This window comes from Pseudoliparis swirei, chromosome 15 (assembly GCF_029220125.1).
Source record: "Pseudoliparis swirei isolate HS2019 ecotype Mariana Trench chromosome 15, NWPU_hadal_v1, whole genome shotgun sequence".
Lineage (NCBI taxonomy): Eukaryota > Metazoa > Chordata > Actinopteri > Perciformes > Liparidae > Pseudoliparis > Pseudoliparis swirei.
Genome location: NC_079402.1, coordinates 6,727,232 through 6,750,109, shown reverse-complemented (window position 1 = coordinate 6,750,109; position 22,878 = coordinate 6,727,232). Strand labels below are relative to the sequence as shown.

The 22,878-nt window shown below is 39.8% G+C and overlaps 1 protein-coding gene and 1 long non-coding RNA gene across 9 annotated transcripts in view; one reads left to right on the top strand and one right to left on the bottom strand.

Annotated features, from left to right (window-relative positions):
- The window catches only part of LOC130204886 (transcription factor 4-like), a 216,077-nt gene that overhangs the window by 43,509 nt on the left and 149,690 nt on the right, over positions 1 to 22,878 (top strand). For all 5 annotated transcript variants that reach the window (XM_056431859.1, XM_056431860.1, XM_056431862.1 and 2 more), the window contains 2 exons: positions 6,028 to 6,083; positions 6,326 to 6,404. In XM_056431859.1, coding sequence (XP_056287834.1) covers positions 6,028 to 6,083; positions 6,326 to 6,404 — 135 coding nt within the window. The remainder of the gene's footprint in view (positions 1 to 6,027; positions 6,084 to 6,325; positions 6,405 to 22,878) is intronic.
- LOC130204887 (uncharacterized) lies at positions 12,134 to 14,734 on the bottom strand. 4 transcript variants are annotated; one of them, XR_008833829.1, is made up of 7 exons: positions 14,694 to 14,734; positions 14,034 to 14,058; positions 13,629 to 13,791; positions 13,413 to 13,500; positions 12,959 to 13,005; positions 12,750 to 12,828; positions 12,134 to 12,431 (listed from the first exon to the last, which is right to left on the bottom strand). It is a non-coding gene; the product is annotated as an uncharacterized LOC130204887 (long non-coding RNA). The 4 variants fall into 4 exon arrangements; XR_008833828.1 differs by lacking the exons at positions 14,034 to 14,058; positions 14,694 to 14,734 and having other exon boundaries at positions 13,629 to 14,027; XR_008833831.1 differs by lacking the exons at positions 12,959 to 13,005; positions 14,034 to 14,058; positions 14,694 to 14,734 and having other exon boundaries at positions 13,629 to 14,027.

Here is a 22,878-nt window from a genome sequence, read left to right as displayed (position 1 = left end):
TGTGTGTGTGTTTGTATGTTTGTAAAGGATGTCAACATGCTTTCACATGACGTATTATGCACACAACATTTTGGCTGAAAAAAGTACTTCCCAGTGAATGTTTTTAGTCTTTAACATCAAGAGTATATTGGTTACCTCCTTAAAACCCCAGAGAGATTGAGTTTGAGTTATGTCATCGTATTCATGAGGCTGTATTCATACAAAGTTCATAACTATGAAAACGAAGATGAGATGTTACACCAAATCAATACATATGTAATCAACGCCATCATGAACCAGGAAGTATAAAAACCGCAAACAACACGCACACAGGACGTGAGAGGAGAGAATGGCTCAAACTAAACTCTTCATGTGAGAACGTGATGTCAATGTTTTGTATTTTAACAAAGAGGCAATCTTTGTATTTCATGTATTTCATAATCTTTTGCTCAACTTAGTAGTTTATATTTTGCTTCAACCTCACTTCGTTGTTTCCTGTGAAAGTGAACGTTTATTTGATGATTTTAGTAGGAATTCCAAAGATAAACTACCATTGAGTTCATCTGCAGTTCACGAGACGTCTCAAAGCAACAACGTCTTTCAGCAATCTATAACATTGTGCAATATCATGTGGTAACCGCGGTAACACCTATGTGCGACAGCAGGTAGATGTATGGATTGTTCAGAAAGTGAACATTTTGGCAATATTAAAGTTGTCTTTTTCTTCTTTTAAATCCTGTTTCTACCTGTCGGTCGTTATTTTTAACAGATGATGTCCAGTCTGAACAATAACACTCAAAATCAATGATTCATTTCTATAGAAGGATAGTCTGTCCAGTGCATGAGTTATCTGTGAGGTCACCTCTTGGTAATATTGTACAACTCATTGAATCTGAAAGCCAACAATTGATAAAAAAAATTCTCAATGTGTTTCTGTAGCCAATAATATTTCAGGCCCGACCGGTCAAGAACCCTCAAAGATCCTTTCAAGCTGCAAGTCAGCCTTTTCATTTTAGGTTTTTATTTTTTAATATCAAATTCTGGAAAGACAAAAACTTTACTTGCAGAATAACATTTGATTTTTTCATTTGTTTCCGTTACTAGCATGTCTGGTTTTTATACACACGTACACAAACACATATCTCATTTTAAAAAGCATAAAGAGCGACACAATCGTCATACTCGGGTACAGACCTGTTTTTGTCCTCAGTGAATGCACAAACACACACACACACACACACACACACAGAGAGTAACTGTATTAATATGAGTCTGTTTTGTGTCAAGCAGGTCTTAATAGGATCAGTGTGAGAGACATGGAGCTGTCTGTCAGTCTAAGTTCATTAACTGATGATAGATGACCTGCACTCTGTGTGTGTGCGTGCACATGTGTGTGTGTGTGTGTGTGTGTGAGAGAGAAAGAGGTATGTATGCATGTGTGCTCTTAAGAGTGTGTTTTCCTGCATGTGTGTAAATTCTCTCTCTGGTGTAATTTATAGCCCTCAATCGGAGGCCTTATCAGGTGCAGGACACATGGACGCCTCCTTCTCTCCTCCTCCTCCTCCTCCGCGTCTTTTAACTCTCCTCCTCTGCCTCTCCTCTCCTCCTTTCCAATCTCACTCCTCTTACTTTTCAATAGCGAATGATGCTTTCTTTAATTGCGGTCCTCCTCATCGTCTTCCTCTCCACCTTCACGTCCACTCCTCATGGCGCCCTGACCAGCTATCGTCAAACTCTCCTGGCTCCACTTCCATTTCATTTTCTTCCCTCTCTTCTCCTCTCCTGTTTTCAGGATTTTACAGGACAAACACATACATGTTGCCAAAGTGTGAACAAAAATAGTATTGTAGTATCTGTAAACCTGAGCTATTTAACTGTATGAAGAAGAGGCATAAAATACAAAACGTTCTGGCTGCATACGGAAATTTAGATAAAACTAATCTTTCATCTCATCACACCAACATTTAGATTTTCATAGCCATCGTGCATTAGTTTTACACTACATTTTTTTGATTTGTTGTTAGGCTGATCATATGTGTTCCCTATATCCATCTAATCAGGTGTGTTCTCCCTGAACCCAAATCATTCCAGTACATGTTCCCTAAATGAAGTGTTTAAAAAGCAAGTGTGTGTTCTTTAAATCCACTTGATCTCGAGTCGGTTCCCTTATTTCCATCCAATGCTGTGCATGTTCCCGAAATCGAGCCGATCTAGTCTGGATTCCTTGAATCCAGCTCATAATAATATGAGTCTGTCTAGTTTGTAAAGGTCTAAATTCAAGCGATTGTAACATGTTACAAAAATGTGAGTTTCTTAAATCCAGCCTCTAAAGCAGGTATGGGCAAACTATGGCCTGCGGGCCATATACGTCTCATTATGCTTTTTAATCCACCCTGGACCCATTTCATTTGTGCCATATCTGGCCCAGGTTTCGCTGTTACAGACACGGGCTTATTCTGGCTAAGACATGGCAGCCGGGTTTATCGGCAGCCAGCACCAAAGCGGGTTCTGGCCCTTTGATGGCTGCCGAATCTGGGCCGAATCTAACATTATAGAAAAAATCTGCCCGACTCTGGGGGCGTCATTCAACCCGAGTCCTCAACTCCCTTCAACTGGATGAGTTTCATGCTTCGCCAAGCAAAGCCAAGCCTCCAAACATCAGGAGGATGGCACAGAGGATGCTGGTGTTATTTAGCTCTCGCTACGTGTGTGAGCAGACGTTCAGCGTGATGAAAATCAACAAATCCCGTCACAGATCCCAGATAACGGATCAACACCTCAGATCTGTCGTGAGAATTGCCACAACCACGCTAACACCAAACTTTGAATCACTAGCAAAAAAGGGTGACCAACAACACTGTTAACACTGATATTTAATGTTCTTTACTTTTTATTTAATAGCTTTTACTTGTAATTTATATTAGTTCACAGGAACACTCTCCATCTGTCTGATACTGGACCAGCTCGTCAGTCAAATTTTAAAACTCATCAAGGCCCCTGAGCCAAAAGGTTTGCCCCACTTCAATAATAAAGAATATGTTGCTTATATTTGATTCATGTATTATCCAGTTGGTGAATTGTGGTCTCCTGATTCCCAACTGATTGATTGTCTATTACAACAATCAAGTTCATTTCCCCAAAATCGAATTTTGGTTAATCTTCATTCAACCTCCATGCATGCTATTCTATTCTATTCTAAAAATATGTAGCCCAAAGGTACTTGTGTTGAGGTTTGGTTTAACTCCAAAAAGCATTTTGTAACTGTAACCATTACTATTGTACTAGCACACACACAAACACACACACACTTACACACACACACACACACACACACACACACACACACACACACACACACACACACACACACACACACACTCAAACACAAATAAGCTGACATTCCAAATGACTCCACAATGAATGTAAGCGGCTCACTATACACACTGACACAATGCCTATTGAGGAGAGATTTGTACACTACAATGCATGAGACAACTGTGTGTGTGTGTGTGTGCGTGCATGTAAGCAAGAGCTGCGTTTGCACATTTCTGTGGACCTGAATAAACTGCTCTGATCTACCTGTCATGTGCAACATTCATCCCTTCTCTCTCTCTCTCTCTCTCTATGGCGGTGTCTGTTTCTTGACGTCTGAATTTTCCAACGAATCCTGATATTTAAACAGAAAAAAAAAAATAGTTGTCAGTGTCAATGATGATGGTTCAGGTTTGGTTAAGTTCTGATTTGGAAAAGTTGAGGGGTGTTGGTCGGAAACGGGGTTCCAATCGCTGTCACACAATTAAACATTTTGTACTTTGTACTTTCACATCTTTACCCTGGTTGTAAGACAGTAGTGAAATATATTAATGTGTTAAAGAAGACAATTTATTTATATATATATATACAGGACTGTCTCAGAAAATTAGAATATTGTGATAAAGTTCTTTATTTTCTGTAATGCAATTAAAAAAACAAAAATGTCATGCATTCTGGATTCATTACAAATCAACTGAAATATTGCAAGCCTTTTATTCTTTTAATATTGCTGATTATGGCTTACAGCTTAAGAAAACTCTAAAATCCTATCTCATAAAATTTTAATATTTCCTCAGACCAAGTAAAAAAAGATTTATAACAGCTGAGTGTTTGTCAAGGCTCAGGAAACCCTTGCAGGTGTTTCGAGTTAATTAGACAATTCAAGTGATTTGTTTAATACCCTACTAGTATACTTTTTCATGATATTCTAATATTTAGAGATAGGATATTTGAGTTTTCTTAAGCTGTAAGCCATAATCAGCAATAAATCAGAATAAAAGGCTTGCAATATTTCAGTTGATTTGTAATGAATCCAGAATGCATGACATTTTTGTTTTTTTAATTGCATTACAGAAAATAAAGAACTTCATCACAATATTCTAATTTTCTGAGACAGTCCTGTATATATATATATAAATAAAAGATAAGATACATCTTACATTATCTCTATAGTTTCCTTCCATTTCACTTTCAGAGTTGTGGAAAGAAAACATGCAAAATACACATTAAGGTGTTTTAATACTTTGTCTACCTGTGTTTGTAAATACAGAGATATTTCAAATTCCATTTACTTTGACTTTAATATCTCAACAACATTAATTCAATTCAATTCAGTTTATTTGTATAGCCCATTTTCATAGATTACAAATTTGTCTCAGAGGGCTTTACAATCTGTACACATAGACATCCCTGTCCCAAAACCTCACATCAGGAAAAACTCCCAAACAACCCTTCAGGGGGGAAAAAGTGAAGAAACCTTCAGGAGAGCAACAGAGGAGGATCCCTCTCCAAGATGGACCTGGCTTGGTCCAATGTTCAGATTTTTGTTCTGGAAATCAATGCAAGTCAACACATATTAAAGAAGATAATTCTTGCAGGCATACATATTTAAACATTTCAGAAAACTGTCAATAAAAAAATAAAAACATTGCCTGATGTGAGTAATCAGTACGGGAAGTACCATGGTTGTATCTTTTAGTTTACAAAATATTCTCTTCATCTGGGATGTTTTCCCTGAACACTGATTGGATTGCCATGCAACCAGAACAGAGATGCATGGTCCCCAGACGATTAAGCCCAATGGTGATCCCCTGACTGTTCCTCTAATGCCAACATGGGGTTGACGTGTTTGGTCCTTACTGGAATATTTAATCAACTGCATTGCCATTAAAAACATAGAGACATTCATGGTCCCCAGAGGATGAAGCCCACTTGCTTTAGTCATCCACTGGCCTGGCCTATTAGCGCAAGCAAGATATTGACATGTATGGTCTTAAGTGAAATATCTCCACAACTATTCGATGGATTTCCATGTAAATATTTACAGACATTTATAGTGACCTCTCAGTCGGCAGGCTGACCTTTGACAGATATAACACCATGGTTGCATTGTAACAACAGAGGGGATTATTGGTCTGCAGGAGGCTTAAAGGACCATTACATTTCACAAAGACATATTAAAGGGTCTGCAATCATAATCAATAATGTTAAATGAAATGGATCATGGGGAGATAATGATTTACCCCCCAGTAGTTGATTATAGACACTGTATAGTAATATCAAATGTAGTATTAAGTGTTGAAGGTGATGTGATGAAAGTGGTGATCACTCACATGATCATTTCAATGATTAAAATGTGGATTTGAGAAAGATGTTCCCGATAGCAGCCCCTGAATAAATGCTAATGCGGGTAAATGAAATAAAACTGTGTTTTAAAACATCAAGTACAACAAATTGCATCTTCATCTCTGGTATTTTCTCACTTTTTTCTCACTTTTATTACTTTTTGTTCACTTACATATTTTTCTTCCCCCGCTTTATTTTTCAGTAATGATAACTGCAGTGTGTTTCTGTACTTCCTGATGTGTTCCTTGACATTTTCTTTTATCTTTGATGAATAAACATACTTATAGTTAGAAAAATGTCTTCCAGTTCATCAACTCTTCGTTACAGTTTCCTAAATTGTACTGCGATGTCTTTTTTTTCTAAATGTATCTTCTTTTGATCATCTTACAGCTATGCAGGAGAGAACAAGTGCAGGGTCATGGGCGAGTGGAAGTCGTTCTTCCAAGGTAACTCACCAACAACCATACTAACTATTTATACTTATTTGTTTTAATTACGGGTAAATGCAATAGATTATTAGCATGCTAAACATTACTATTACTTTCATTACAATCATTAGAACAGCTTGGTAATATCACTACCATACTCATGACCTGTCTATTAGAATGATAACTCTCATAACTACTGCTGCTGCTAAAGGTAACGACAGCTTTATAAAAACAAGAAAATAATAATTGTTTTTTTTCAGAGTTATGCAGATGGGTCCCAATACATGGCGTCACATGACAGCATCTCACCTCCATACGCCATCTCCAGCCGGCTCACAGGTACACCACAGTGTGTGTGTGTGTGTGTTTGTGTGTATGCGTGCGTGCCTGCTTGTGTAGACGTGTTTTAATGGTCATGTGGGGACAAATATCTGATTACAGTCAAAACGTTGTGATTCGTCTTTTTTGCGCGGGGGGTGTGTGTGTGTGTGTGGGGGGGGGGGGGCAATTGCAACTCATTACATAATCTGGCATAAGGTTAATGTATGGGTTAGCACTATGCTGCTAGCAGTTATGGTTAGGGTTAGAGTCTCCAGGACATTAATGTAAGTTAATGTAATGTTCCTAAAAGTCATGAAAATGTTGTGTGTGTCTGTGTGTGTGTGTGTGTGTGTGTGTGGGGGGGGGGGGGGGTTGTGTGTGTGTGTGTGTGTGCAGAGAATTAGTGAACCACTATCGTACATTGGAGGAGACAGGTCATCTGGCGTGCAATTTCTCTCTTTCCCTCGGACCGCTGTGTTTAAAACGCTAGGCAGTGAGTGTTCATTTACCCATGATGCTCTCTGCCTCTGGCTCTCTCTGATGTGGCGCCAGTTGTGAGCAAATGGCCATTGACACAGATAATCTGTCTCTCTGTCTCTCACGCACACACAAGCAAACACACACATACAGAGCTTAATTACCTTTGACTGGATGCATCAAATATGGAGGACGTCAGCTCTCAGCTATCTGAATACCTGCTCTTCTTCTGTCTCTCGCTTCGTCTCATTTGTTGGGTTTTAATCATCCTTTCTCTTGTGACTCATTAGATGTGAAGCCTTACATTCTGAAGCCACAAAGGGTTAACACAAGTGGGTTTAAGCTTTTGTTTGAGGTCGTGCAGTATGTTATGCAAAGTCTAGTACCACTACTACGAACTCCAGCAGTCTATGCTGAGGTTATGTTTTTATAATGTTACATGCACAACAATTACAGAAAAGCAGTACTTGGCAATGGCAATCTTAGATTTAAAGCTAAGAAAGCTCATTCAATATGTTCCAAGAAAACCAGCTATATATAATCTACTAAATTAAATACAATTATATCAATGTATAAACAGTGGATTGCATGTGAATAAACTCAATGTAAACAGGGATGCAGTAATGTATATGCGTAATGAGAAGTGTAACTCTACACACAGAGGTGTAAACATATTATATAATAGTCTATCAGGGTAATGGGACAATAGTGAGTGTGAATTCAGCAGTCGTTTGTCTTGTGGGATGAAGCTGTCCCTGAACCTCGTTGGTGCTGGACCCAATGCTGCAGGACCGTCTGCCAGACGGCAGCAGGGAGAACAGTTTGTGTCCGGGGTGATTGGGGTCTCTGATGATCCCATTGGCCTGCCTCCCTACTCCACTGGATGTAGAGGTCCTCCATCGACGGCAGCTCTTTCCTGCACGGAGCAGTTCTCACCGCCGTCTGCGGAGCCTTACGGTTGAGGGCAGTGCTACAGCCACAGCAGCCGGTCAAGGATGCTCTCAACGGTGCACCTGGAGATGCTGTTCCCAGTCCCACATTGCTTTTACATTTGAACTCAACAATGTTTGCCAATATGTGTGAAGCTAAATTATGTGTGTGCAAGTTGGAGTTCTCTTTGAAACCATCTGGTTCATATTCAAAATGTGAAGAAAGCTAGAAACGTTCGTAAGTATTGAGCTAATTCTTGTCAGTTAGCTGTGAACACACACTGCGGATAATAAGGAAATATACATATGTAAATAAAATAAAACAAAAGAAAAGGTGATGCAAAACTTCAGAATCGTTGGGCCTTCGCTATGATGATCCATTGTGTACGTGATGTGTTGTGACAGTGTTGTGATCACGGAATGTAGCTGCGGAGGTAGAGAGGGAAGAGGCGACGCAGAGCCGGAAATGGAAATATTGTATTTTTCATCTGGCACGCGGGAACTGCAATTTACTTTGATAATGATAACGTTAAGAGACAGAGACAGCCAGGGATATGGAACACACACACACACACACACACACACACACACACAAATCATCTTCACTTTCTACCAGTGACTGTTCTGATCTGGGTAAATCCAATTGTCTTCCGTGTCTGTTGGCTTTTCCCTCTCTTTTTGCATGTCCTGATGGAAAATGTAGCGTATCAGAAGCAATACTCAAAACGACACAAGTCCTCATTGAAATCAGTGATTGTGTGTTCATATTGTCAGAGAGCAACTTTTCTGCTCTTCTTTCCACAAATGTTGGCCACATAAATGCTTTTTACTTCACTACATGTCTTTTTTCTTTCTCCAGTACCACCAGGTGAAGTGGTGATTTACTTTAACTTTGTGATCCGTGGCTTTAGCTTCTATCTTTGTCTATTTCACCTGTTTTCTCTGCTGAATCAGTTAGACATCCTGGATATATTCTTCAAAGGCATACTCTTAAACCTTTCTTCTCTCTCCCTAAAAATCGCTTATTAGTTTCTCAAAAAAGAAGAAATATTTTTGCCAGGAGTACAGTTAGTGACAGTGGTCACTCTGACAGCTTGATGGAGTCGCAGAAAGTTATTTCCATTTTTTGTAACACTTAGCTCAAGGTTGTTAGCATCACAAACGCGCAAATGTATCTAGCTGATAAGCTGATGATCATAATGCAATAGGCCTAGATGGCTGATGGTGAGTCGTCAGATTACTTCATCTAAACAGTTACCAGGATATTGGAGTGAAAACGTTTGTCATGACCACATGACTCGCAAGTAGAGTCTTTATTTGCAAATTTTTGGTAGCGTGTAGTTTACAGACAATGTGAGCTGAACATGACGGACTTGTCACTTAAGGGGGGATTATTTATTTGGTTTGAGGCTTGGTAATCGTTGTGATTCTCACCTGCAATTAACTCAAACTAAAAGAAGAAAGAAACACTGCAGGGTTTAATGAACCCAACCTGAACATGTTGAGTGCGAACGCAGCCTTTCTCTCTCTCTCTCTCTCTTTCCCTTTCTCTCTCTCTCCCTCTCTTCACTCTCTCTCCCCTCTCTCTCCTCTCCCCCCTCTCTCCTCTCTCCCCTCTCTCTCCTCTCTAACCTTGTCTGTCTTTCTTAACCCCCCACCATCAGATTAGAGTGATGTTATGCTCTAGATAATCAGCGAAGGGATTAGTGTCATCTCAGCGACCCCACTAGATTAATCTGCCGACACACACACACACACACACAGTCTCACTCTCTCATACACACATACACACACAGAAAAGCAATCAGAATATGTGTGAGTGTGTTTTATGTCTAAATGTGAACCTGCACTACACTAAACTATATGTTTACAGTAGTGTGCATACAGTTGTTTGCAATGTGGATGTTTGTGTTTGATGCATTAATATGTGGTTCAGTTTTCTGTGTATCTTCGTGTGCGTATTTTAATGTTTATTGGGTCTGTGAGTAAATTTGTGACGCCAACTTCTGTGTGTGTGGGCTTGTGATGGTGGTGTGTGTGTGTGTGTGTGTTTCTGTACACGTTGGCAGGTTACTGGTCAGTATCTGAGTGCATGATGTAAGCTTCTTTATCAGTGTGTTTTTATGTGGTTGGATGTACAGTACGTATGAATGTGTTCATTTGTGTGTGTGTGTTCATCATGTAAATTAATGTATTTGCACTTTTACTTGTTTGTGTATCATCCTATGCGCTTATGTTCATTTAATCATCTGTTGTATGGGATACTGGCTTTCATGTTCGTATGTAGGTAGTCTTGTGTGCATGTGTGTGTGTGTGTGTGTATTGTTTCAATGACTGTCTGCTGTCTGTCTGCCTTGTGGATGTTTCTTTATGTCAGGTGTGTGCGATGCCATGTTTGTGTGTGTTGTGTGTGTGTGAGCATATTCATGTGTGTGTTCTTGTGTGTGAATGTGACTATGTGCAATCGTGCTCTTTGACTTGTGTGTGTTACCGTTTGTGCGTAGATGCTGAGGCTTTAATGTGGTTCCACAGTATGTGTGAGTGTTTTTTTATCTACCTGTGTGTAGTTGCCTTGCAGAGCAGGTGCACCGCCATAACCCCCTCCACCCTCTACCCCCACCCTCCTCCTTCGTAACTGTCACCTACATAGTAAATGAGAGGCTCAGTGGTTTCAGCCGGTAAGCACATTCTGTTCTGTTATAAATAAACGATCTGATGTGGCTTCAGTCTGATCCTGATGCGCAGCGGCTTCGTGCTACCAGCTTCTCGTGCTTTCATTCTGGCATTTCAAAAACCTGATTTTGTCCGAGAAGACGGGAAGTTACCACAGAAGTTGCTCTGCGCCATAGTCTTCACGGTTTAAGGCTTTGGCGACAGTTCTGGACTGGATGTCAACAAGCGATTGTTATTCCTCGCCAGATCACAAGAGGGATTGTCTCTGTGCTTGCGGTATGCGTTTAGCCTCGAGAAGTGTTGGCTTCATCAAATCTAAAACCAACAGCCATGCTAGCACGCACAGTGAGGCTGAATGAGATATCTAGCATAATGGTGATTGAGCTCAATGGGAACATGCTAATGTTCAAGTTAACAAGTTAGCGTAGACAAATGGTCTGGAGCACTCAACTCGAAGGACTGCTGCGAAACTAAAGTACATTAGTTTTGCAGAAACTGAAATATGGGACAGATTGACATGTTGACCTGATGATGGCACTAGATGAAGTTTACAGTTCACCAAAGCTATTAGAAAATCATTCACTGGGTCTGGCCACATTTTTAGAGCAATCCCTGCACTGTAAAATGTAATAAGTTAACTTTACTTGAAAAAGGTGAGGAAACCGATTGCCTCACATTTTCTAAGTAAAGTAGCTCAATAATTTTAAGTTCTTAAAACTAAAAATAAATGAGTTTCGGCAACTGATGTAATTGGAGTAAACATAAGTTAAGTCAACTCATAATATGTCAGTTCAGACAACTTAAAAGATACGAGTGACGGTAACTTAAAATCTTTAATCATGTAATAAGTTGACTTTACTTGAAAAAGGTGAGGAAACCGATTGCCTCAAAATTTCTAAGTAAAGTAGCTCAATAATTTTAAGTTCTTAAAACTAAAAATAAATGAGTTTTGGCAACTGATGTAATTGGAGTAAACATAAGTTAAGTCAACTCATAATATGTCAGTTCAGACAACTTAAAAGATACACGTGAAGGTAACTTAAAAATCTTTAAGTATGTTATAAGTTGACTTTACTTGAAAAAGGTGAGGAAACCGATTGCCTCAACATTTCTAAGTAAAGTAGCTCAATAATTTTAAGTTCTTAAAGCTAAAAGAAACTAAGTTTAGGCAACTCATGTAATTGCAGTAAACATTAGTATAGTTAACTTAACAATTATTAGTTAGGTTAACTTCAAAAAGACAACTTAAAAGATCCAAGTTATATTAAGTAAACAGTACTAATAAGAACTAGTTAACTTTAATAGTCAATGAGATCCCATTACTTAGAAATAGTGAGGAAACCGATTGCCTTAAAATGATCAAGTAAGCTGAACTAAAAACTGTAAGTTGTTGAAACAAAAGAAGGAGAACAGTTACAATGGAAGACAACGTTTATTTAGAAGAAAAACACGTTTTAAAACTCAAACAACGTGCTTAAAACGCTGAACATGTTGCCAGATTAGGTTTTGTAACGCAGAAATATGATGAACACAGCGTTTTCGGCATTTGCTAAATTTAACTACAGAAAACAACAAAACAGACATTTTCTATAAAAGAGTTCTATTGGAGATAGAAGGGTGAAGTTCTCGGGCCTGACTGCACATCATGAACACAGTCCTTACGGCATCAGTAGATATTTGAGTGATTGTATTTTAGGGTTTTTGGTCCAAGTGAGAAGCACTCTATGAATAAATTCAGAAGGTGTTCCTCACTCGTTGAGGATACTCCAAATTCAGGGGTAAATAAGTCCAAGAGTAGCCACACGGCACGGGGAAGATTATCACGGTCACCCATCACGACTGTTCCTCCCAAAACGATGGCAGTAGTTGTAGACTCCAGGTCCAGCGAGTGAGGAGGCCACGATGTCTTCAGCACCGTCAGGGTCCCAATGGAGGTGTGGGACACGTCCAGAAGGTCATCAGAGTCCTAATAACAAGAGCAGCATAAAAAACACAATTACATGTCAAATTTCACGTTGCATTTCTATGGTAGAACACACAATGGTTACTTGGATTCTGATATTATTAGATAATCAAGTGAAAGATGCTCAGGAGTGAGTGCGATGATTAATTCATTGATCATGTGATTCACTGAATGATTGCAAAAGCTAATAATAAAGAATATGAATTATCATATTTACAAATAGGGATGATATTTGAATGGAACAACAATAATAGAGCAAATGTAAACAACAGAATGTCGAAGGGCCTGAGGACAGGTCGATGCAGTTGCATCACAACAAACCCCGATCAGGACCCTTTGGTGGCATCTGCTTTGTTTCCATAGGGTCAAGTCGAAGCTTCACGCCATCCTAAACTCACACCTTCAATAAAGAAAGACCAACGTTTAATACGTGGGCAACCAACCATATTTGTGGTAAACATCCACATTTCTTTGTCACTGCTGCTTCTGGGAAATGTGCTCCTACCACAGGAGGCTGAACAGGTACCTACCATCGTCAGCCGTCACACCTGCATCATATTGGCTGCTCCTGAACCTCCTGTGGCAGGAGAGCGAGCATATTGCCCAAAAGCAACAAAGAAATAGCGATAATGTTACAAGTGAAAACCCTTTTTTGGTAACAGGAGATATTAGTAGAACCCTCTACCATCATGCAGACATGTGAAGGTGTACAGATGCCCATTTAGGTGTGATATGATTTGTAATTTTTTATTTTGAAGGCCTTTGGGTTTTGAATGGCGCGACTAGAGAGCTGCAACTGGACCCGACTGGAAAGACGGGAGATCCCACTAAAAGGGCCCCAATCAGGGATAAGTGAATCAAAAGTATAGAAGCACTGATTGGAAGAGAAGTAGCCAATACCAAAAGATTAACAGGCAGAACACATGAGATATATTGGGCATCCTGTGGTGTGGAATTAAATAATTTTGACTAAAGTCTACTTACAAATTCTTGAAGAAGTCTGCGTTGTCATCTCCAAGGATGACGGAGAGCCACGGAGGACTGCTGTTCACCTCCCAGTCACATCTGTACTCTAAAAAAATATTTTAAACACACACAATTCACAAGTGTTAAAGGACAATCATTTGACAGCTCTGCATGAAATGCTGTGACACTACTTTATTAACCACATAAAGAAAAATGACTGCTTGAGAAACTTACCCCAGGTGTGACTTGTTGCAGATATTCAAGTTTCTGTCCGACACTTTCCCCCTCTGGGTCTTGAACTTCTCCAGGAAGCGAGGAGTGTATTTGTCGAGATCTTTGAAGAACTCTGATTGCAACTCAGATTTTTGCTTGATAAGCGACAGAATTCAGCCAGAATCTAACGGAAAGAGAAATAAATTAAGATTTAGTCATATTAGACCTACAGTACACACATTACAACATGATACATCACACTGGGCAGAAAACTAGTGGCTTCTAGATTGAACAGATTTCATCAGCTCCCCTCATCAGCCCTTCATGGTCGTCACAGGAGACACTCTGTGTGAAGACATGGACTCAATCTGGCAACGCTTCCATGTGTTATGCAGTAGTGTGTAGAAGAAAATAAGCAATACTTACAAGTCATTGCCAGGTTTTTCAAAGCCTACAAAAGAAACAACAAAAGCAATTAGTCAAACTGCAAATAACTCCTCGTCAAGATGCATTTTTACGGCTAAAAAGCCATCAGTTTAATGGAAGATTTCACAGACAAATATGATTAGAAATGCTTATCCTAGATATAGATAGATAGATAGATTGAAGTCATAAATTCTCTGTAGGGAGGTTGGCAGGGAGCTTAGTTTCAAACTTGCTATTGGTTATAATGGATGTCATTTCCAGTAAATATCACAAAATAGGAAATGATGTATAAGTAAAAAATTAAAAAACGTTGTACCACATTCGCTGTGGCCGAGAAGTTCTCCATCATACGGTTTGTGGTTGAATTATTCCTCGTTACATTCAACCTAACATTGCATTCACTCTTAACTCAGTGACAGTAGCGTTGTGTGACTCCCGTAGTGCTGCGTTAATGCACACGAGTGAGACAGCCACGACGATGTCCGCCATTAACATTGTGACTCGTTTGTTTTGAACTTTTGACGGTCTAGCTAGCTTACATTAAACGCTTCGTAAAGTTAAGATTCAACTACGAATATACATATGAACAATATGGCGAAGATACGATGATGTTTACTAAGGACATGAACGGCAAAACGTTATTGAGACGCTGAAACTTACCTTCAAGTAACTCGCACAGTGCACTGCCTTCTCGCTGCCGCCAATCCGTCTCGGCCAAAGAACGTCTTCAGTGGTCGACTGCGCATGCGTATTCGAGCCGAGTGATGCCGAGTGCGCCCGAGTTTCTTCCGAGTCCGCCTCACTAATTTTTTAAAAGTAAAGCTTACTTGAGATAATAAGTTTAATAACTTTACTCACCAAAAAGTGTTCTTTACTCAGTTTCTTAAAGTAAGGTCAACAAAGTAAGCAGAAATGAGTAAAGCTCACTAATTTTTTTAAGTAAACTTTACTATTACATTTTACAGTGTGCAATGGGGGATGAGATGTTTCTCTCTGGATCAAAATTGGGGGCGATCGGGATTATCATGCTTACACCAAAATCTCAAAAATTGTCAGGTTATCTCGGTAGTAAGACAAAACAGAGCTCACACCTTGCAATCAGACGATTGCTGTTTCGATACTACGTTAACACAACACTTGTTTGGTCAAATATATCAAATAGATAGGTCCAATAGATCAACCTCACCCTCATTCAACTATATGATATCTTACAAAACATTTTTGGGATGATAACTTCCTACATACTGTATCTTTTCCAAGCGCCTGCAGTGATTATGTTAGTGGCTACGTTTACCAATGGATTGTTGTTTCTCACCTATTTCCTGTTGGTGGCGATGGTTCGTTAAGCACGTTGGTCATGTACCAAAAGTAAGGTAATATAAGCAAACCGTGACTTTTGATTTCACACGGGACACAGACGGTGATCTCCTGGGTTGAAGTCCTATGTTTGTCTGACTCGTCCATCCATCCCGACCTTTACCACTCTGTATTCTACGCCACCTGACTTTCCTTAGAAGCAGCCCTGCACGGCGTGGCTCTTGATTACGTGCATATACAAATGATGCGTTACTCTTCGTAGCTATAAGTACACATTGTGAATGAGAATGGCCTGGAAAAAAAGATCCAATTAACTGCTGCTCAGACCACGTCTCATTTTTTATGTTTCTGTTCCAACATGTGTTCCATGTGTACGTCAGACAGCTTTGGAGCAGTAAGCTCCAACACCAAGATTTACAGTTTCACTAAAATAACATTTCATATAATTACTTTGACCTTGAAGACAAATAAAAAAATAAAAACTTCATGAATATCAGCCTCTAATAACCTATTTCAAAGGTCATTATTATTAACTGTATTAATACACTGTTATATATTGTGAAGAAGAGCATAAAAAAAAAAGTACAGTATATAAATATGTACATGATGATATTGGCTGCCTCCTCCTTGTCCTCATTGTTTTTGTAGAAATGTAGTGAGTCAGCCGTCTGTCTCACCTCTGTGTGACCTTATTAATGAGTGTTGAGCCACGAGGCTGGACCCCCTCTGAGGAGGTCACATCTGGACACTTTATACAGTATATAAATGCATATATCTTTCTCCTTCATCTCTTCTTCTGTCTGTCTTTTGTTGAGCCTTTGTTTCCTTTTTTTTTTCTCTTCAGACACGATTTTCTCTTTTCTTTTCTCATCTTTTTTACTCTCCATTTCTCTCCATTCTTCCTTCCTTCCTCCTCATGTCTTTCTCTTCTTTTCACATACTCTATCTCTTTATTTGTTTCCTTCCTGCTACTTCCTTCACCATGCTCTACTTTTCTCACCCCTTCTACCCTCAACGGAGAGCAGGCCCTCCTGTCTCCCAACTCTACCCCAGCAGCTCCTCACCTCAGCTGGGTGTGGAGCCAAGGTCGTCCCCCTGTCTTTCCCTGCTGGGTCTGGGTCTTTGTGCTTGGAATGTTTAAACATAAAGGAGAGGACAAGAAATGAGATGGAATTAAGAAACAAGAGTAGAGCAAAGAGGAGACGAAGAACGGAAATGCGCTGACATTAAATGATCAGCTTCTTAAAATAAATGGTTACATAACTAACTTTTCATTATCAACTAAACAGTTAAAAATATATATTTTGTACGGTTAATTTATTGTTTAATTTATAAATGTCTCCAATGTAATGGATTTTATTTCTGATGATTATGACAGTTTGTGCAGCTTCTGGCTGAGATAAATGCTGTAGCTTTGGCGATTGTTCAAAGAAGACTCGCTTTTCCATCCCGCTGTCGTATTTTGGTGATCAGAGGTTATCAAACTGTTATTGATACATGTTCTGTTTTTGGATGTGTGTTTGAATCACTTGAACATAGATAGTGGTTACATAGAGCCTGTTATTACAGATCAACAGCTGAGCCTGTTCCATTATCTGAATGAAGACCTCAATACACAGTTTACAGCTCTGAGAAGCTCGGAAGTGGACCATTGGGTTAGGAATGTTCCCAAAGGTCAAGAATTAACTTCCGTAGTAATTCTCTCAAAATGCTATCAATGCAAATGTAACAGCAACATACATATTGATACAAATAAAAGAATACCTAAAAAACAAACATCTTACATTGAATATTTTGGAATCCGATTTAATTTCAAAATGATTTTACAGCAAAGAATAATACAGATAAAACCAGGTCAATAGGTGGGATACAATAAAAGTGAATAATACAATTAAAAACATCAATTACTTTCTTTTAACGTCCTTCATGTCCCACTCCGCCCTGATTCTGTTTCTATTGTCCCCACTGATTGAAAATGAACAGCCACTGTCTTATTCTCAGAGTATTTTGAATGGATGTCATGCATTGATTAGTGTGGCATTGACTTCAGTGCATTAACACGACCACACAATGTAAGCCACTACAGAGCATTTAGGATATTATTGTTTTGAAGGGCTGTGTGTCACCCGTAAATTGTCTGTGTAATTAGATCAGACATCATAATAATAGGTCTCATCAAGGCGAGAGGGGCCGAGGTGGAGATGTACGGAAACATGAAACTGCGGTTCATCATGGAGCACTTCGGAACTCCTGAGTGGGGAAGAGGGAGATGTCTTGGAGTACTTTGTTATTACATACCGTTATTACATACCATTGTTACATACAGCTCTTACACACTGTTGTTACATACAGCTGTTACATACCAATGTTACATACCGTTGTTTATTCAATTCAGTTTATTTTGTATAGCCCATTCTCACAAATTACAAATTTGCCTCAGAGTGCTTTACAATCTGGACACATAGACATCCCTGTCCCAGAACCTCACATCGGATCAGGAAAAACTCCCAAACAACCCTTCACGGGGAAAAAGGGAAGAAACCTTCAGGAGAGCAACAGAGGAGGATCCCTCTCCAGGATGAACAGGTGCAATAGATGCCATGTGTATTACATACCGTTATTACATACAGCTCTTACACACTGTTGTTACATACCGTTGTTACATAACATTGCTACATACCGCTGTTACATACCATTGTTACATCCTGTTGTTACATACCGTTGCTACATGCCATTGTTACATACCATTGTTACGCTTGTTATATAACATATGGAAAGTCAGCTACCGGCTTTTGTTATTTATTTACGCTACGCTGTTACGGCTGTTGAGTGACTTACTTAATGGAGTTACGCTTGTTACTTAACGTTATGCTTTAAAAGTCTGCTCATTGTTGTGATTCATTTCCGTTACCTATTTTTGGTCCAGAGACCTGCACTTTCAACGTATACGCGGTCTGAAGAAAAAAGTACAATGACAGCTATTTATCTGGCAACCGGGTGGCTTCAAGGGTTTACATGGGTGTCACAAATCGTTAATGTTTTTAATGCCTTTATGTCAAGGATTCCTCTTCAAGCAGGAAACATAACTAAGGGTCTACAGCCATGCCTGATAGGCTGGAACAAATGTCATAGCAATCCATCAAATATAGAGATATTTCAGTCTGGACCAAAGTGGTTGACCTGCCGACAGGTTGACATTGCCATTTCTAGCCACTGTCTATCTATGTGTCTGTCTGTCTGTATGTGTCTGTGCCTGCCTGCCTGTCTCTCTGCCTGTCTTCCTGCTCCATCTTCTGTCATCCAGATGAGGCCTCTGGAGACTAAGCCCGGGTCATTCATGTTACAGTGTGTGTGTGGGTGTGTGTGTGTGTGTGTCCTTTATCTTTCTATCACTGTATGTATCTGCCGCTATGTAGGTGTACAACTTGCGTGCGTGTGTGTGTATGTGTGTGTGTGTGTGTGTGTGAGAGAGAGAGTGTGACAGACGGTGAAATGGTGCGTAGTAGCACCTGGGCCCTTCAGTGTTGATTGATCGGCTTGGTCATGTGGAAGAGTCCCATCTGGCCAGCCACGCTACGGTGTGTGTGTTTGTGTGTCGGGGAGAGAGTGCTTGTTTGTGTGTGAGGGAGAGATAGAGATGTGCAGCATGAAACAGTATGTTTATTGTGAGCGAGAGAGGGAGGGAGAGAGAGCTCTTCAGTTAGAACTGTCGCTCCCAGAGGCCAAAGATGAACTGTTTATCATTTGAGAGAGAGAGGGAGAGAGAGAGATGGAGAGAGAAAGAGAGAGAGACACACACACACACACACACACACAAGGGCTACATTTACATCACAAGCTTTAAAGGCTTCTGTTTTTGTGTGAACCTAGAACCTTGTTTTCAGAAATATTGTGTTTGTTAGGATCTTTTTAAAAATTAATTTTGTACTGGTTTGGGGCTTTGGGGCAATGCTGATTTAAACAATAGTGGGGCAACAGTTGTGGGAATATTTAATCAAGACCCACATCCTAGATCCTCATTCGGGTGTGGAGGAACTTGACTGGCCTGTGCAGAGTCCATCAATTCCATCCAATACCTTTAGGGGGAACTGTATTGCAGACTTAGAAAGACTAAGTGAACCTCATACATGATCTCGTGGCTGGAAGGGCCAGGTTCCCAAATCTTGCAGACAGCCTTTACCAGGTCGATAAAGGCCTTTTAGAACAGCAAATTTGATGATGTATATCATATTTTTTTGTCCCGCCCATTAATTATTTGGGTTGTAATTTATTTCTGAATGTTTCTTACTTACTTCTATTAGAATTATTTTACTTCTTTAAATAAAAAAAACGAGAACATTGCCTTCGTCAAGGTTAAAAGGAGTAGGCTTGCCGTCTTGGTTCGGACTATAACATCCCGCTGTGCTGTTTTGTAAATGAAGGCGTAACTCCACTCAGATTTGGTAAACTTACTTGGTTGTTGCCTTTATTTGAGGTGCGAAAGATCAGAAACAATTGACCTGGATCAGAAAAAATTCGCCACTCGTTGGCCAAGTAGTAGTAATAATAATAATTGAAACGTAAAGGATTCACAACATAAACAATTCAATATTTTGACGGGCAAATCAATCGCATTAAAATGAAGAAGAAAAAACACCCAGTGTGTGTAAATGCCTTAGAACACGAATACCATTTGCATGTCGATGTGGACGCATCCCCTTACGATCTCCGTCAGCGTGCCCTTCATCTTTCTCCAGCAGCACCAACATCATCTTGTATGCCGCGCCACGACTGATGAGCTACGCAAAAGTCACATGAGTTCACATTTGACTGTTCAGACTGGTGTCGCATTGCCACAAATCCGATGTGTATCAGATTTAGCCCCGCGCCGTAAAATAGCGTGAATCAGATGTTATTTCACAACGAGTCTCTTCTTTTCAAAGACAAGCTAAACATGAGGGAGAAAAGTCTTCGTTTGAACAGTTTGGAAAAGAGAAACCTTTAAAATGTCAAACTGAAAGACAAAAACAGATGCAGAGGGAAACTAAGAGAGAGAGAGGGAGACAGAGAGAAAGACTGTGGGTTTTCTGAAACGAAGCCAACTGATAATTAATGCCTCTGACATCATGGTGCTCTAATTAAGCCTGGCATTCATTAAGCCAAGTGAGGGGGGGGGGGGGGGGTTGTTCGTTAGTGGCTTTTTTTTTGGAAGGGGGGATTTGTTAAGTCTTCATTGTTACTCTTCTTAGACAATAGAGAAAGGGATGGAAGGAACAACAATAAAGAGACAGGTGAGGAGAGAAAGTATTACAGGATCCTCTGGTGATGTAATAACTTTTGGCAGACACTGTGGAGGACCTCCGCTCGTGTGCAACAGTAGCTGCAATCAAGTGATTGTCTGTCCAATTCTCAAAGTTGTCCATCTCAACAGAACTGAACAGAGCTATGACTGGAGACGGATCATTTCATCAGTGATTCACCTTCATCCACAGGTGTAGCCTGCGTTATCAGGAGATAATCAGATTTAATGTTATTACAAACATATCCGAGGAGTTAACTTTGTTTTTTACATTGCTGGTCGTTGAGCAAGACGCTATAGCTTGCTACACAAATGTAGCTTGTGTTTGTCGTTTTTTGTTTTTGTTTCAACACAGACTTTCAGAGTAGATACCAGTAAGCCTTTAATAGGAGCACATTTCATTTGTTCTGAAGTAGCTAGAACATCAGGCTAAGCTAGCTCACTTGCTACAAACTTTTTCGGAGGTTGAGCTGGTGTTTATCAAGCTGATTTTCTAGTTCAACACAAAGTTCAGACTAAATGCCTCTCAATGCGTATAAGGAGCAGGTTTAATTTGTTTTGAAGTTTTTAAAGAAACAAGCTAAATTAGCTAGTGCTGTGGGAATCTGCATCTGAATCTGCGTGGAACAGGAGAAACTATGACTGAATGCCAACGCCATTTGTTTAAGCTAATAAAACCAGGACTGAAAGACATGATGATGACTAAAAGTGTTACGACTAAAGGACTTGCAACCAAATGCTGGAGCTCAGGAACAAAAATGTTCCTTCTTGTTCCTTCACTTACGTAAGAAATATATTTTTCTTTATGTAACAAACATTTATTTGAACCGAAACCACAATCTTTCTCTAAACCTAGATAAATCAACGCTTCACTAAGACAGGGTAATAACAATAATGTTAGCACGAAAAATTAGAAATAACTTTCGTCACCGTTCAAGTGCACATGTACGGTGACTGGAATCCTTACGGAGACAGCAGTTGACCTGATGAAACCTGCAGGGTCATCAATCCAAAATGTTAGTGCGACATTGCACCGTGTGACACGTCCCAAGACCAGAACAGGCTAATTCAGAACAGTGACGTATAAAGGAATCGAAAAACAATATAAATCATGAGGCGTATAAGAAACATCACACATAGTTGAGAAAGAAAAGAGAAAAGTCAAGGCAAAGAGTTCAAAACTTAGAAAGAGAGACCGAAGTAAATTGAATTAGGGAGAAATCAAGGAATATAATTAGCATTAAAGAAAGGAAGCGTGGCATTATATTGCTTGGAAATGAAAGGGAAGAAAATGGTTCCGTAAACAATGGTGACAGAGTAAAGTTTTGGGATCCCTGTCCATTTTTTTGATCGGAGGATTTTCTGATAGCTAATTAGACATGGAGGGCCAGCCATCGACAGCTGCATTCATCATCATAAAACGTAATAATTAATGACATTCCAACAAAGAGAAATATGCAAATTAGCTGTGCTCATTAGCATTTTCATATTCAGCTCCCATAATGCTTTTGCTGACAAGGTTGTAATTAATGAAAATTCATGTCTCTTAGCCGAGGTCTAGATTGGATCGCATTCATTCTCCATCCCCCAAACGAGGAGTAAAAAAAAAAAAAAAAACACGGCGGGGATCACTGCCAAGTTTTTAGGGAGACGAGAGGGAGGGTTAAGAGACGTGGAGAGAGAGAGAGAGAGACAGAGACGAGAAGAGTTAGATAGAGAGAGAGAGAGCGAGAGTGTGAGAGAGAGGGAGGGAAAATTAGATGGAGGAAGGCAGATGGCGAGAGATGAAAGGAAGACAGGCAGAGAGAGAGAGAGGGACAGAAAAAACAAGAGGAGTAGAGAAAGAGAGACGAGGAACAAAAACCAGAGAGCAGTACTGATGCAGATAGTTCTGGAACAATGTTGGCGTGATGAAAAGAGAAACAGGTAGAGAAAGAAAGGATACGGTCGAGATTTTGAATGGAGAAAGGGATGGAAAAGGAAAACATCAGGATGGGCAGAGTGACACCGAAAGTCTTTTCATTAACGCAAATTGTTACCCGCCTCCTGCTAAATGCTGGCTAAATTGCAACAAAGAAAATACCATTTGGGCAGAAAAATAGTATTTTCAACTTTTTCGCCGTGTTTTTTTCTTCATCAAATTCAAATAGGTGTAGAAATGTACACGTTAACATGTCTTTTCTCTTTCGGCCAATCACAGCTTACGAGGCGGAAATACGAGTGGGGATGTCAGCTGATAGCTAGATGTCT